Source organism: Tachyglossus aculeatus, chromosome 16, assembly GCF_015852505.1.
Source record: "Tachyglossus aculeatus isolate mTacAcu1 chromosome 16, mTacAcu1.pri, whole genome shotgun sequence".
In the NCBI taxonomy this organism is placed as follows: domain Eukaryota; kingdom Metazoa; phylum Chordata; class Mammalia; order Monotremata; family Tachyglossidae; genus Tachyglossus; species Tachyglossus aculeatus.
In genome coordinates, this window is record NC_052081.1 from 40,489,259 (window position 1) to 40,503,575 (window position 14,317).

Sequence of the window (14,317 nt, forward strand, 5' to 3'; positions counted from 1 at the left end):
ATTCATTCAATCCTATTTATTGAGCTCTTACTGTGTGCAGAGCACTGGACTGGAAAGTTCACCCTCTCATTCATTCATGCATTCATTCATTCAATCGTATTTATTGAGCGCTTACTGTGTGCAGAGCACTGGACTGGAAAGTTCACCCTCACATTCATTCATTCATTCATTCAATCATATCTATTGAGCACTTACTGTGTGCAGGGCACTGGACTGGAAAGTTCACCCTCTCATTCATTCATTCAATCGTATTTATTGAGCGCTTACTGTGTGCAGAGCACTGTGCTAAGCGCTTGGGAAGTCCAAGTTGGCAACATATAGAGACGGTCCCTACCCAACAGTGGGCTCACAGTCTAGAATCACAACCTCTCATCATCACCTGTATATATGTATATATGTTTGTGGTCATGGGTTCAAATCCTGACTCTGCCAATTGTCAGCTGGGTGACTTTGGGCAAGTCACTTCACTTCTCCGGGCCTCAGTTCCCTCATCTGTAAAATGGGGATGAAGCCTGTGAGTCCCACTGTGGGACAACCTGATTACCTGTACCCCCCCAGCGCTTAGAACAGTGCTTTGCACATAGTAAGCACTTAATAAATGCCATTATCATTATTATTATTATATATTTATTACTCTAGTTATTTATTTTACTTGTACACATTTATTCTATTTATTTTATTTTGTTAATATGTTTAGTTTTGTTGTCTGTGATCCCGCTGTTGGGTAGGGACCGTCTCTATATGTTGCCAACTTGGACTTCCCAAGCGCTTGGTACAGCTCTCTGCACACAGTAAGCGCTCAATAAATACAATTGAATGAATGAATGAACTTGTACTTCCCAAGCGCTTAGTCCAGTGCTCTGCACACAGTAAGCGCTCAATAAATACGATTGAATGAATGAACTTGAACTTCCCAAGCGCTTAGTACAGAGAAGTAGCGTGGCTCAGTGGAGAGAGCCCGGGCTTGGGAGTCAGAGGTCATGGGTTCGAATCCTAGCTCCGCTACTTGTCAGCTGTGTGACCTTGGGCAAGCCACTTATCTGTGCCTCAGTTCCCTCATCTGTAAAATGGGGATGAAAACTGTGAGCCCCCCCGTGGGACAACCTGATCACCTTGTAACCTCCCCAGCGCTTAGAACAGCGCTTTGCACATAGTAAGTGCTTAATAAATGCTATCATTATTATTATCAGTATTATAAACACGATTGAATTTAGAGAAGCAGCTTAGAGAATTTAGAGAAGCAGCGTGGCTCAGTGGAAAGAGGCCGGGTTTTGGAGTCAGAGGTCATGGGTTCAAATCCCGGCTCTACCAGTTGGGGACTTTGACTTTATTTGTTTATTTTATTTGTACATATTCATTTTATTTTGCTAACATGTTTTGTTTTGTTGTCCGTCTCCCCCTTCTAGACTGTGAGCCCGCTGTTGGGTAGGGACCGTCTCTAGATGTTGTCAACTTGGACTTCCCAAGCACTTAGTCCAGTGCTCTGCACACAGTAAGCACTCAATCAATACGATTGATTGATTAGTACAGTGCTCTGCACACAGTAAGCGCTCAATAAATACGATTGATTGATTGATTCTAGACTGTGAGCCCGCTGTTGGGTAGGGACCGTCTCTAGATGTTGCCAACTTGGACTTCCCAAGCGCTTAGTCCAGTGCTCTGCACACAGTAAGCGCTCAATAAATACGATCGAATGAATGAATACCTCCTTCCCTTCCCCACAGCACCGTATATATGTTTGTACATATTTATTACTCTATTTATTTATTTTACCAGTACATATCTATTCTATTTATTTTATTTTCTCAGTATTTTTAGTTTTGTTCTCCGTCTCCCCCTTTTAGACTGTGAGCCCACTGTTGGGTAGGGACCGTCTCTTGATGTTGCCAACTTGTACTTCCCAAGCGCTTAGTCCAGTGCTCTGCACACAGTAAGCGCTCAATAAATACGATTGATTGATTGATGTGGCCAACTTGGACTTCCCAAGCACTTAGTCCAGCGCTCTACACACAGTAAGCGCTCAATAAATACGATTGATTGATTGATTCTAGACTGTGAGCCCTTGTTGGGTAGGGACCGTCTCTCTATGTTGCCAACTTGGACTTCCCAAGCGCTTAGTCCAGCGCTCTGCACACAGTAAGCGCTCAATAAATGCGATTGATTGATTGATTCTAGACTGTGAGCCCTATGTTGGGTAGGGACCGTCTCTGTATGTTGCCAACTTGGACTTCCCAAGCGCTTAGCCATCATCATCATCATCATCATCAATCGTATTTATTGAGCGCTTACTGTGTGCAGAGCACTGGACTAAGCACTGCACTAGTCCAGTGCTCTGCACAGAGTAAGCGCTCAAAAAATACTATTGATTGATTGATTCTAGACTGTGAGCCCGCTGTTGGGTAGGCACCGTCTCTAGATGTTGCCAACTTGGACTTCCCAAGCGCTTAGTCCAGTGCTCTGCACCCAGTAAGCGCTCAATAAATACGATTGAATGAATGCATACCTCCTTCCCTTCCCCACAGCACCTGTATATATGTATATATGTTTGTACATATTGATTACTCTATTTATTTAGTTAGTTTCCTTGTACATATCTCTTCTATTTATTTTATTTTGTTGGTATGTTTGGTTTTGTTCTCTGTCTCCCCCTTTTCGACTGTGAGCCCACCGTTAGGTAGGGACTGTCTCTAGATGTACTTCCCAAGCGCTTAGCACAGTGCTCTGCACGCAGCAAGCGCTCAATCAATACGATGGCTCGATTGAATGAATCAGTGAGGGCCACGGCGGGTTGCTAGGGAGGGGGCGCGGGCCGGTTGCTAGGGGGCGGTGCCGCTTTACGTCATATCCGCTCGGGGGCGGGCGCACCTCGGCGAGCGCGCGGCCGGCAGGGAGGCAGCGCGCGTGCGCGCGGGAGCGGAGTTCTCGCGAGAGCTGGTGCCGGGCGTGACGCCCTTCCGGTGCGCTCCTCGCGTGGCCGGGGGAGGCGAGCTCCGGATCGGGCCCGCTTCCGGTTCCGGTTCTACTTCCGGTTCCGGTTCCGGTGCGGGGCGTCGCCTGGGCTGAGGCCCCCACACCGCCGCCACCATGGTGAAGCCGAGGTACAAGGGACGGAGCTCCGTCAACCGCTCCAGCGCCAGCACCAACCCCGGTATCTTCATCCTCCTCCTCCTCCTCATCATCATCATAATAATAACGGTGGCTTTCATCGAGCGCTTACTACGTGCCAAGCACTGTTCTAAGCGCTGGGGAGGTTGCCAGGTGATCAGGCTGTCCCACAGGGGGGCTCACAGTCTTCATCCCCATTTTACAGATGAGGGAACTGAGGCCCAGAGAAGTGATAATAATAATAATAATAATAATGGCATTTATTAAGCACTTACTATGCGCAGAGCGCTGTTCTAAGCGCTGGGGAGGTACAAGGTGATCAGGTTGTCCCACGGGGGGCTCACAGTCTTCACCCCCATTTTCCAGATGAGGGAACTGAGGCCCAGAGAAGTGACTTGCCCAAAGTCACCCAGCTGACAATTGGCGGAGCCGGGATTTGAACCCAGGACCTCTGACTCCAAAGCCCGGGCTCTTGCCACTGAGCCACGCTGCTTCTCTAGCCACGCTGCTTCTCTAAGCGCTTTATTAATTATTTATTAAGCGCTTACTACGTGCTACAGCACTGTTCTAAGCGCTGGGGAGGACACAAGGTGATCAGGTTGCCCCATGGGGGGCTCACAGTCTTCATCCCCATTTTCCAGATGAGGGAACTGAGGCACAGAGGAGTGTAATAATAATAGGGATGGCATTTATTAAGCGCTTACTACGTGCTAAAGCACCGTTCTAAGCGCTGGGGAGGTTCCAAGGTGATCCGGTTGGCCCCCGTGGGGCCCACAGTCTTCATCCCCATTTTCCCGATGAGGGAACTGAGGCCCAGAGAAGTGATAATAATAATAATAATAATGGCATTTATTAAGCGCTTACTACGTGCTAAAGCACTGTTCTAATCGCTGGGGAGGTTCCAAGGTGATCAGGTTGTCCCCCATGGGGCCCACAGTCTTCATCCCCGTTTTCCAGATGAGGTCACTGAGGCACAGAGAAGTGATAATAATGAGGGCAGTTGTTAAGCGCTTACTACATGCTAAAACACTGTTCTAAGCGCTGGGGAGACTCCAAGGTGATGAGGTTGTCCCCCGTGGGGCTCACAGTCCTCATCCCCATTTTCCAGATGAGGGAACTGAACCACAGGGAAGTGATAATAATAATAATTATGGCGTTTATTTAGCGCTTACTACGTGCCAAGCCCTGTTCTAAGCGCTGGGGAGGTTACCAGGTGATCAGGCTGCCCCACGGGGGGGCTCACAGTCTTCATCCCTGTTTGACAGATGAGGTCACTGAGGCACAGAGAAGTGATAATAATGAGGGCAGTTGTTAAGCGCTTACTACGTGCTAAAGCACTGTTCTAAGCGCTGGGGAGGTTCCAAGGTGATGAGGTTGCCCCCGTGGGGCTCACAGTCTTCATCCCCATTTTACAGATGAGGGAACTGAGGCACAGAGAAGTGATAATAATAATAATGATGGCATTTATCAAGCGCTTACTACGTGCTAAAGCACTGGTCTAAGCGCTGGGGAGGTTCCAAGGTGATGAGGTTGTCCCCCGTGGGGCTCACAGTCTTCATCCCCATTTTCCAGATGAGGTCACTGAGGCACAGAGAAGTGACAATAATAATAATAATGGCATTTATTAAGCGCTTACTACGTGCCAAGCACTGCTGTAAGTGCTGGGGAGGTTACAGGGCGATCAGGTTGTCCCACGGTGGGGGGCTCACAGTCTTCATCCCCGTTTGACAGATGAGGGAGCTGAGGCACAGAGAAATGATAATAATAATAATAATGGCGTTTATTAAGCGCTTACTATGTGCTAAAGCGCTGTTCTGAGCGCTGGGGAGGTTACCAGGTGATCTGGCTGCCTCACAGGGGGGCTCACAGTCTTCATCCCCGTTTGACAGATGAGGGAGCTGAGGCACAGAGAAATGATAATGATAATAATAATAATAATAATAATAATAATAATCGTGTTTATTAAGCGCTTACTACGTGCCAAGCACTGTTCTAAGCGCTGGGGAGGGTCCAAGGTGATTAGGCTGTCCCACAGGGGGGGCTCACAGTCATCATCCCCGTTTTCCAGATGAGGTCACTGAGGCACCGAGAAGTGATAATATAATAATAGTGGCGTTTATTAAGCGCTTACTGCGTGCCAAGTGCTGTTTTAAGCGCTGGGGAGGTTTCAAGGTGATGAGGTTGTCCCCCATGGAGCCCACAGTATTCATCCCCATTTTCCCGTTGAGGGAACTGAGGCCCAGAGAAGTGATAGTAATAATAATAATAATGGCATTTATTAAGCACTTACTACGTGCTAAAGCACTGTTCTAAGCGCTGGGGAGGATACAAGGTGATCAGGTTGTCCCCCGTGGGGCCCACAGTCTTCATCCCCGTTTGACAGATGAGGGAACTGAGGCCCAGAGAAGTGATAATAATAATAGTGATGGCATTTATTAAGCACTTACTACGTGCTAAAGCACTGTTCTAAGCGCTTGGGAGGTTCCAAGATGATCAGGTTGTCCCCCGTGGGGCCCACAGTCTTCATCCCCGTTTGACAGATGAGGGAACTGAGGCCCAGAGAAGTGATAATAATAATAGTGATGGCATTTATTAAGCACTTACTACGTGCTAAAGCACTGTTCTAAGCGCTTGGGAGGTTCCAAGATGATCAGGTTGTCCCCCGTGGGGCCCACAGTCTTCATCCCCATTTTCCCGATGAGGTCACTGAGGCACAGAGAAGTGATAATAATAATAATAATAATGGCATTTATCAAGCGCTTACTACGTGCTAAAGCACTGGTCTAAGCGCTGGGGAGGTTCCAAGGTGATGAGGTTGTCCCCCATGGAGCCCACAGTCTTCATCCCCATTTTCCCGAAGAGGGAACTGAGGCCCAGAGAAGTGATAATAATAATACTAATGGCGTTTATTAAGTGCTTACTATGTGCCAAGCACTGTTGTAAGCACTGGGGAGGTTCCAGGGTGATCAGGTTGTCCCCCATGGGGCCCACAGTCTTCATCCCCATTTTCCCGATTAGGTCACTGAGGCACAGAGAAGTGATAATGATAATAATGATGGCATTTATTAAGCGCTTACTATGTGCTAAAGCACCATTCTAAGCACTGGGGAGGTTACAAGGTGATCAGGTTGGCCCCCGTGGGGCCCACAGTCTTCATCCCCATTTTACAGATGAGGGAACTGAGGCCCAGAGAAGTGATAATAATAATTATAATGGCATTTATTAAGCACTTACTACGTGCCAAGCACAGTTCTAAGCACTGGGGAGGTTCCAAGGTGATCAGGTTGTCCCCCGTGGAGCCCACAGTCTTCATCCCCATTTTCCCAATGAGGGAACTGAGGTCCAGAGAAGTGATAACAATAATAATAATAATGGTGTTTATTCAGCGCTTACTATGTGCCAAGCACTGTTCTAAGCGCTGGGGAGGATACAGGGTGATCAGGTTGTCCCCCGTGGGGCCCACAGTCTTCATCTCCATTTTCCCGATGAGGGAACTGAGGCACAGAGAAGTGATAAAAATAATAATGATGGCATTTATTAAGCGCTTACTACGTGCCAAGCACTGTTCTAAGCACTGGGAGTTTCCAAGGTGATCAGGCTGTCCCACCGGGGGGCTCACAGTCTTCAACCCCATTTTACAGGTGAGGGACTGAGGCACAGAGAAGTGATAATAATGATGGCATTTATTAAGAGTTTACTACGTGCCAAGCACTGTTCTAGGCGCTGGGGAGGATACAAGATGATCAGGTTGCCCCATGGGGGGCTCACAGTCTTCATCCCCATTTGACAGATGAGGGAGCTGAGGCACAGAGAAATGATGATGATAATAATAATAATGGTATTTATTAAGTGCTTACTACATGCCAAGCACTGTTCTAAGTGCCGGGGACGATACAAGGTGATCAGGTTGGCCCATGGGGGGCTCACAGTCTTCATCCCCATTTTCCAGATGAGGGAACTGAGGCCCAGAGAAGTGAAGTGACTTGCCCAAAGTCACACGGCTGGATTTGAACCCATGACCCCTGACTCCAAAGCCCGGGCTCTTTCCACTGAGCCACGCTTCCTCTCTACAGTCCAGTTTGGCAACATCTAGAGAACGGCCCCTGCCCAACAACAGGCTCACAGTCTAGAAGGGGGAGACAGACAACAAAACAAAACAAAGTAGACCGGCCTCGACAGCATCAAGATAGATAAATTCATTCATTCAGTCATATTTATTGAGCGCTTACTGTGTACAGAACACTGAACTAAGCGCTTGGGAAGTACAATTCGGCAACAGAGACAGTCCCTACCCAACAACGGGCTCACAGTCTAGAAGGGGGGGAGACAGACAACAAAACAAGTAGGCATCAGTAGCATCAAAATAATTCATTCAGTTCATTCAGTCGTATTTATTGAGCGCTTACTGTGTGCAGAGCACTGGACTAAGCGCTTGGGAAGTACAAATTGGCAACATAGAGAGACGGTCCCTGCCCAACAACGGGCTCACGGTCTAGAGAGGGGAGACAGACAACAAAACAAAACAAGTAGCTGTCAATAGCATCAGAATAGATAAATTCATTTATTCATTCAATTGTATTTATTGAGAGCTTACTGTGTGCAGAGCGCTGTACTAAGCGCTTGGGAAGTCCAGTTCGGCAACAGAGACGGTCCCTACCCAACAACGGGCTCACGGTGGGGAGACAGACAAAACAAAACATGTGGACAGGCGTCAGTAGCATCAAAATAGATAAATTCATTCAGTCAGTCATATTTATTGAGCACTGTACTAAGCGCTTGGAAGGTACAGTTCGGCAACAGAGACAGTCCCTACCCAACAACGGGCTCAGTCTTACCTCCTTCCCTTCCTCGCAGGGCCTGTATATATGTATATATGTTTGTACATATTTATTACTGTATTTATTTTACTTGTACATATCTATTCTATTTATTTTATTTGGTTAATATGTTTGGTTTTCTGTCTCCCCCTTCTAGACTGTGAGCCCACTGTTGGGTAGGGACCGTCTCCAGATGTTGCCAACTTGGACTTCCCAAGCGCTTAGTCCAGTGCTCTGCACACAGTAGGCGCTCCATAAATACGATTGATTGATTGATTGACAGACAACAACACAAGTTGACAGGCCTCAATAGCGTCAGAATAGAGAAATTCATTGTCGTACTTATTGAGCGCTTACCGTGTGCAGAGCACCGTACTAAAAGCTGGGAAAGTAGTACAGTTTAGGAAGAGCAGAGGCCTCAAACTCACGTCCTTGTGAAATAGGTGGCGAATGTTGTTATTCACTCACTCACTCACTCAATCGTATAATAATAATAATAATAATACACTATTCCCATTGTACTGAGAGGGCTAAGTGACATCAGGAAAGTCCCCCATCAAACGAAAGGGTTGAGACGACTTGGTTTGGCATTTTGACGTCGTTCCAAGTGACCGTCGCTCAGTCAGTTGCGTTTGAGCATTTACCGTGTGCAGAGCACTGAGCTGAGCTCTCGGGAGAGTCCGATGCGGCGGAGTTGGTAGGCCCGTGCCCTGCCCGCGAGAAGCTTCCAGTTTAGCGGGAGGCCAAAATTGGGGATTGAGCCCGGGAGCCCCGCCGTGGGACGCTCTGATCAACTTGTAACCTCCCCATTCATTCATTCAATCGGATTTATTGAGCGCTCGCTGTGTGCAGAGCACTGGACTAAGCGCTTGGGAAGTCCAGGTTGGCAACATAGAGAGACGGTCCCTACCCAACAGCGGGCTCACAGTCCAGAGCAGTGCTTTGCACATAGTAAGCGCTTGATAAATGCCTTCATTATTATTATTATTCAATCAATCAATCGTATTTATTGAGCGCTTACTGTGTGCAGAGCACTGGACTAAGCGCTTGGGAAGTCCAAGTTGGCAACATATAGAGACGGTCCCTACCCAACAGCGGGCTCACAGTCCAGAGCAGTGCTTAGCACATAGTAAGCGCTTGATAAATGCCTTCATTATTATTATTATTCAATCAATCAATCGTATTTATTGAGCGCTTACTGTGTGCAGAGCACTGGACTAAGCGCTTGGGAAGTCCAAGTTGGCAACATATAGAGATGGTCCCGACCCAACAGTGGGCTCACAGTCTAGAAGGGGGAGACTGAGCGCCCTCCTCCCGCTCCCCACAGCACCTGTATATATGTTTGTACAGATTTATTACTATATTTTATTTGTACATATTTATCCTATTTTATTTTGTTAATATGTTTTGTTTTGTTGTCCGTCTCCCCCCTCTAGACTGTGAGCCCGCTGTTGGGTAGGGACCGTCTCTAGATGTTGCTAACTTGGACTTCCCAAGCGCTTAGTACAGTGGTCTGCACACAGTAAGCGCTCAGCGTGGCTCAGTGGAAAGAACCCGGGCTTTGGAGTCAGAGGTCATGGGTTCAAACCCCGGCCCCGCCAATTGTCAGCTGGGTGACTTTGGGCGAGTCACTTCACTTCTCTGGGCCTCGGTTACCTCATCTGAAAAATGGGGGTGAAGACTGTGAGCCCCCCATGGGCCAACCTGCCTTGTAACCTCTCCAGCGCTTTGAACAGTGCTTTGCACATAGTAAGCGCTTAATAAATGCCGTCATCATCAATAAATACGATTGAATGAATGAATGAATTTGCTGCTAACACCGGGGCACGGTAGACGGTGCGGACTTGGGAGCTGCCATGTTTCTCTGTGTGAGGTTGCCCGGTTGCCCGGGACTGTCCCCTCGTCCCCCTCTCCATCCCCCCATCTTACCTCCTTCCCTTCCCCACAGCACCTGTATATATGTATATATGGTTGCACATATTTATTACTCTATTTATTTATTTATTTATTTTACTTGTACATTTCTATCCTATTTATTTTATTTTGTTGGTATGTTTGGTTTTGTTCTCTGTCTCCCCCTTTTAGACTGTGAGCCCACTGTTGGGTAGGGACTGTCTCTATGTGTTGCCAATTTGTACTTCCCAAGCGCTTAGTACAGTGCTCTGCACATAGTAAGCACTCAATAAATACGATTGATTGATTGATTGATTGACTGGACGCGTTGAAGGTCCCGAGCCTTCTGAGCTAACGTGTCGTTTCTTTTGGCCACCGTAGATCGGGTGAAGGGAGCCGGAGGCCAAAACATGAGGGACCGGGCGACCATCCGGCGCCTCAACATGTACCGGCAGAAAGAACGCAGGTGAGGTTCGGCCACCGCCCGGCTCTTCTCCGTCGTCTTTCGTCCGCTCTTTCGCTTTCCCCCGGGGTCCTCCTTTAATACGATACCAGAGACTGGTGGATTTGGAGGGAGCTAAGCCCACGGACCCCGGAGATTCGCGAGAAACCCAGTAAATTGTCGTTTTAGAGTCCGGACAGAAATTCCCACCTTGGTCCCAGTCCAGTTTCGATCACCTGGAAGAGTGAAGCTGGGCATCGTTTGCTAAGGCGCTCCTTGCATGGGAGGCATACTTCTAGACTGTAAGCCCACTGTTGGGTCGGGACCGTCTCTATATGTTGCCAACTTGGACTTCCCAAGCGCTTAGTACAGTGCTCTGCACACAGCGCTCAATAAATATGATTGAATGAATGAATATTTCTGTCAAGAGGGAGTTTAGAGCCCACCAGCTGGAAGTTTTCCTTTTTTCGATCAAGGGGACTGGAGGGCGGTTCCAAAAGAACTCAAAATCCCACCTCCTTTCTGTCTATTTGAAGCCAAAGTGTAGCTTGCTGTAAAACTCTGACACTTGGAAAATAGTGACGTGGATCTCAGCGACTCCTTAAAAGTAGCATTTAATAATATAATAATTTTGGTATTTGTTAAGCGCTTACTATGTTCTAAGCGCTGGGGAGGATACAAGGTGATCAGGTTGTCCCATGGGGGGCTCAGAATCTTAATCCCCATTTTCACAGATGAGGGAACTGAGGCCCATCCCCCCCATTTTACCTCCTTCCCTTCCCCACAGCACCTGTATATATGTATATATGTTTGTACATATTTATTACTCTATTTATTTACTTATTTTACTTGTACATATCTATCCTATTTATTTTATTTTGTTAGTATGTTTGGTTTTGTTCTCTGTCTCCCCCTTTTAGACTGTGAGCCCACTGTTGGGTAGGGACTGTCTCTAGATGTTGCCAGTTTGTACTTCCCAAGCGCTTAGTACAGTGCTCTGCACATAGTAAGCGCTCAATAAATACGATTGATGATGATGATGCAGGGACTTGCCCAAAGTCACACAGCTGACAGTTGGCGGAGCCGGGATTTGAACCCATGACCTCTGACTCCCAAGCCTGTACTCTTTCCACTGAGCCTCGCAGCTTTTAGTGGCCTGTTTTAATTTCTTGGATAATGAGTTTCATTGCTCGTTCTAACAGATGACATTAATGAAAACTCTCGTGAAGTGAGTAGATTTAGACCTCTCTTTTGCAATTTGGCTTGGAATTGAGTTCCCCATAAATTATTCCCTACTTAGTTTTACGAAATCGGGCTTGTAGTAAGAATACATTTATCTACCCCCGTCACCCACCCACACAAGAAAAACCAGAGTAAAATCCATTAAATCAGCATTTGGGCTACTTAGTTCATTCATTCGTTCATTCAATCGTATTTATACGATTCAATAAATACGGTTGATTGATTGATTGAGCGCTTACTGTGTGCAGAGCACTGTACTAAGCGCTTGGGAAGTCCAAGTTGGCAACATATAGAGCCGGTCCCTACCCGACAGTGGGCTCACAGTCTAGAACTAGACAGTCACAGTCTAGTTGAAGCAGCCCTTGAACAAAAACAAGGTCAAGAACTATCATCGCGAGTACTTTCTGTACTCTATTTATTTTACTTGTGCATATCTATTCTATTTATTTTATTTTGTTAGTATGTTTGGTTTTGTTCTCTGTCTCCCCCTTTTAGACTGTGAGCCCACTTCTGGGTAGGGACTGTCCCTATATGTTACCAACTTGGACTCCCCAAGCGCTTAGTCCAGTGCTCTGCACACAGTAAGCGCTCAATAAATACAATTGATGATGATGAGTACTTTCTGCTTCCTGAAATTTAAAAAGGAATCGGCCGTGGTCATTTGAGCATCTACTAAGTACAGCGAGCTAGACTACGCCCTCGGGGGGATATGTAGAAAAAGCCTAAGATGTGGTTCCTGCCTTCGAGGGGGCCGACAGCGTGACGGGAAGGAAACCCCTTTTTGAAGGCAAGGGTCATCTGTGAACTCCACGTTATCCTGGATTTTCTGCTTTCAATCTTCCCCTCCTCGACTGTGAGCCCGCTGTTGGGGAGGGACCGTCTCTAGATGTTGCCACCTTGGACTTCCCAAGCGCTTAGTCCAGTGCTCTGCACACAGTAAGCGCTCCATAAATATGAGTGATCGAGTCTCTTGTCCTTTCGTTTCGTTCAGAAACAACCGTGGAAAAGTGATTAAACCTCTGCAGTACCAGTCAACCGTCGCTCCCGGCACCGTGGCCAGGGTGGAGCCCAACATCAAGTGGTTTGGTGAGCGTTTCTCCATTACTGCCCGGCTTCAGAGACGCCAGCTGATTTAAGGAGGGAAGGACCGGGGGGCTCTCTGAGATATCGGGGGGCTGACTCAGTGGTCTGTTTCCGACCTCTGCGCCAGGAGGTGGGAGCTCCAGCGGATGATGGGCCTTGGGGGGCACCGAGAGAGGTGTATCGCGTCCCTTGGGGCGGTCCAGACCTTGAATGATAACTGTGGTATTTGTTAAACACCTAGTGCTAAGCACTGGAGTCCTCTAGACCGTAATCAATCAATCAATCATATTTATTGAGCGCTTACTGTGTGCAGAGCACTGGACTAAGCGCTTGGGAAGTACAAGTTGGCAACATATACAGTCATCATCATCATCAATCATATTGAGCGCTTACTGTGTGCAGAGCACTGTACTAAGCGCTTGGGAAGTACAGGTTGGCAACATATACAGTCATCATCATCATCATCAATCGTATTTATTGAGCGCTTACTGTGTGCAGAGCACTGGACTAAGCGCTTGGGAAGTACAAGTTGGCAACATATAGAGACAGTCCCTACCCAACAGTGGGCTCACAGTCTAGAAGGGGGAGACAGAGAACAAAACCAAACATATTAATAAAATAAATAGAATAGATATGTACAAGTAAAATAAATAAATAAATAGAGTAATAAATATGTACAAACAAATGTACAGGTGCTGTGGGGAAGGGAAGGAGGTAAGACGGGGGGATGGAGAGGGGAAGGAGGGGCAGAGAAGTGAAGTGACTTGCCCAAAGTCACACAGCCGACAGCTGGCAGAGACGGGATCTGTAAGCTCGTTGTAGACAGGGACTGTGCCTGTTCTAATAATAATAATAATAATGATGGCATTTATTAAGCGCTTACTATGTGCAAAGCACTGTTCTAAGCACTGGGGAATTTACAAGGTGACCAGGTTGTCCCGTGTGGGGCTCACAATCTTCACCCCCATTTTACAGGGGAGGGAATGGAGGCCCAGAGAAGTGAAGTGACTTGCCCAAAGTCACACAGCCGACAAGCGGCAGAGCCGGAATTTGAACCGCTGACCTCTGACTTCAAAGCCCCGGGCTCTTTCCTTCCGCTGAGCCACGCTGCTTCCCAAGCGTTTAGTACAGTGCTCTGCAAACAGTAAGCGCTCAATAAATACAGTTGACGGACTGGAGTAGGTAATGATAATAATAATAATGATGGCATTTATTAAGCGCTTACTAGGTGCAAAGCACTGGAGAGGTTACAGGGCGATCAGGTTGTCCCACGGGGGGCTCACAGTCTTAATCCCCATTTTACAGATGAGGTAACTGAGGCCCAGAGAAGTTAAGTGTCTTGCCCAAAGTCACCCAGCTGACAGTTGGCGGAGCCAGGATTTGAACCCATGACCTCTGACTCCAAAGCCCGGGCTCTTTCCACTGAGCCATGCTGCTTCTCAACACAGTCCTTGTCCCACGGGGGGCTCCCAGTTCAGAGTAGAATGGAGAACAGGCATTGCAGCCCCATTTTACGGATGAGGAAACCAAGGCACAGAGAAGTTAAGGAAGTTGCCCAAGGTCCCACAGCGGGCAAGTGGCAGAGCCTGGATTAGGACCCAGGTCCGAGGTCTTCCCAGTAGGCCACACTGCTTCTCTGATGTGCTTAAACGCAGCAAATCTCAAGCGAAGTACGCCTCATGGAAAAAGAGGCCTTTTCATTCATTCATTGTCGTATTTATTGAGCGCTTACTGT

General features: G+C 47.5%; 1 protein-coding gene across 1 annotated transcript in view; it reads left to right on the forward strand.

Moving 5' to 3' along the window:
- The first annotated feature begins 3,040 nt into the window (after positions 1–3,040).
- The window catches only part of GNL2 (G protein nucleolar 2), a 30,918-nt gene continuing 19,641 nt past the window's right edge, over positions 3,041–14,317 (forward strand). The window contains exons 1-3 of the mRNA XM_038758220.1: positions 3,041–3,148; positions 10,197–10,281; positions 12,491–12,585. Coding sequence (XP_038614148.1) covers positions 3,085–3,148; positions 10,197–10,281; positions 12,491–12,585 — 244 coding nt within the window. The 5' untranslated portion in view covers positions 3,041–3,084. The remainder of the gene's footprint in view (positions 3,149–10,196; positions 10,282–12,490; positions 12,586–14,317) is intronic.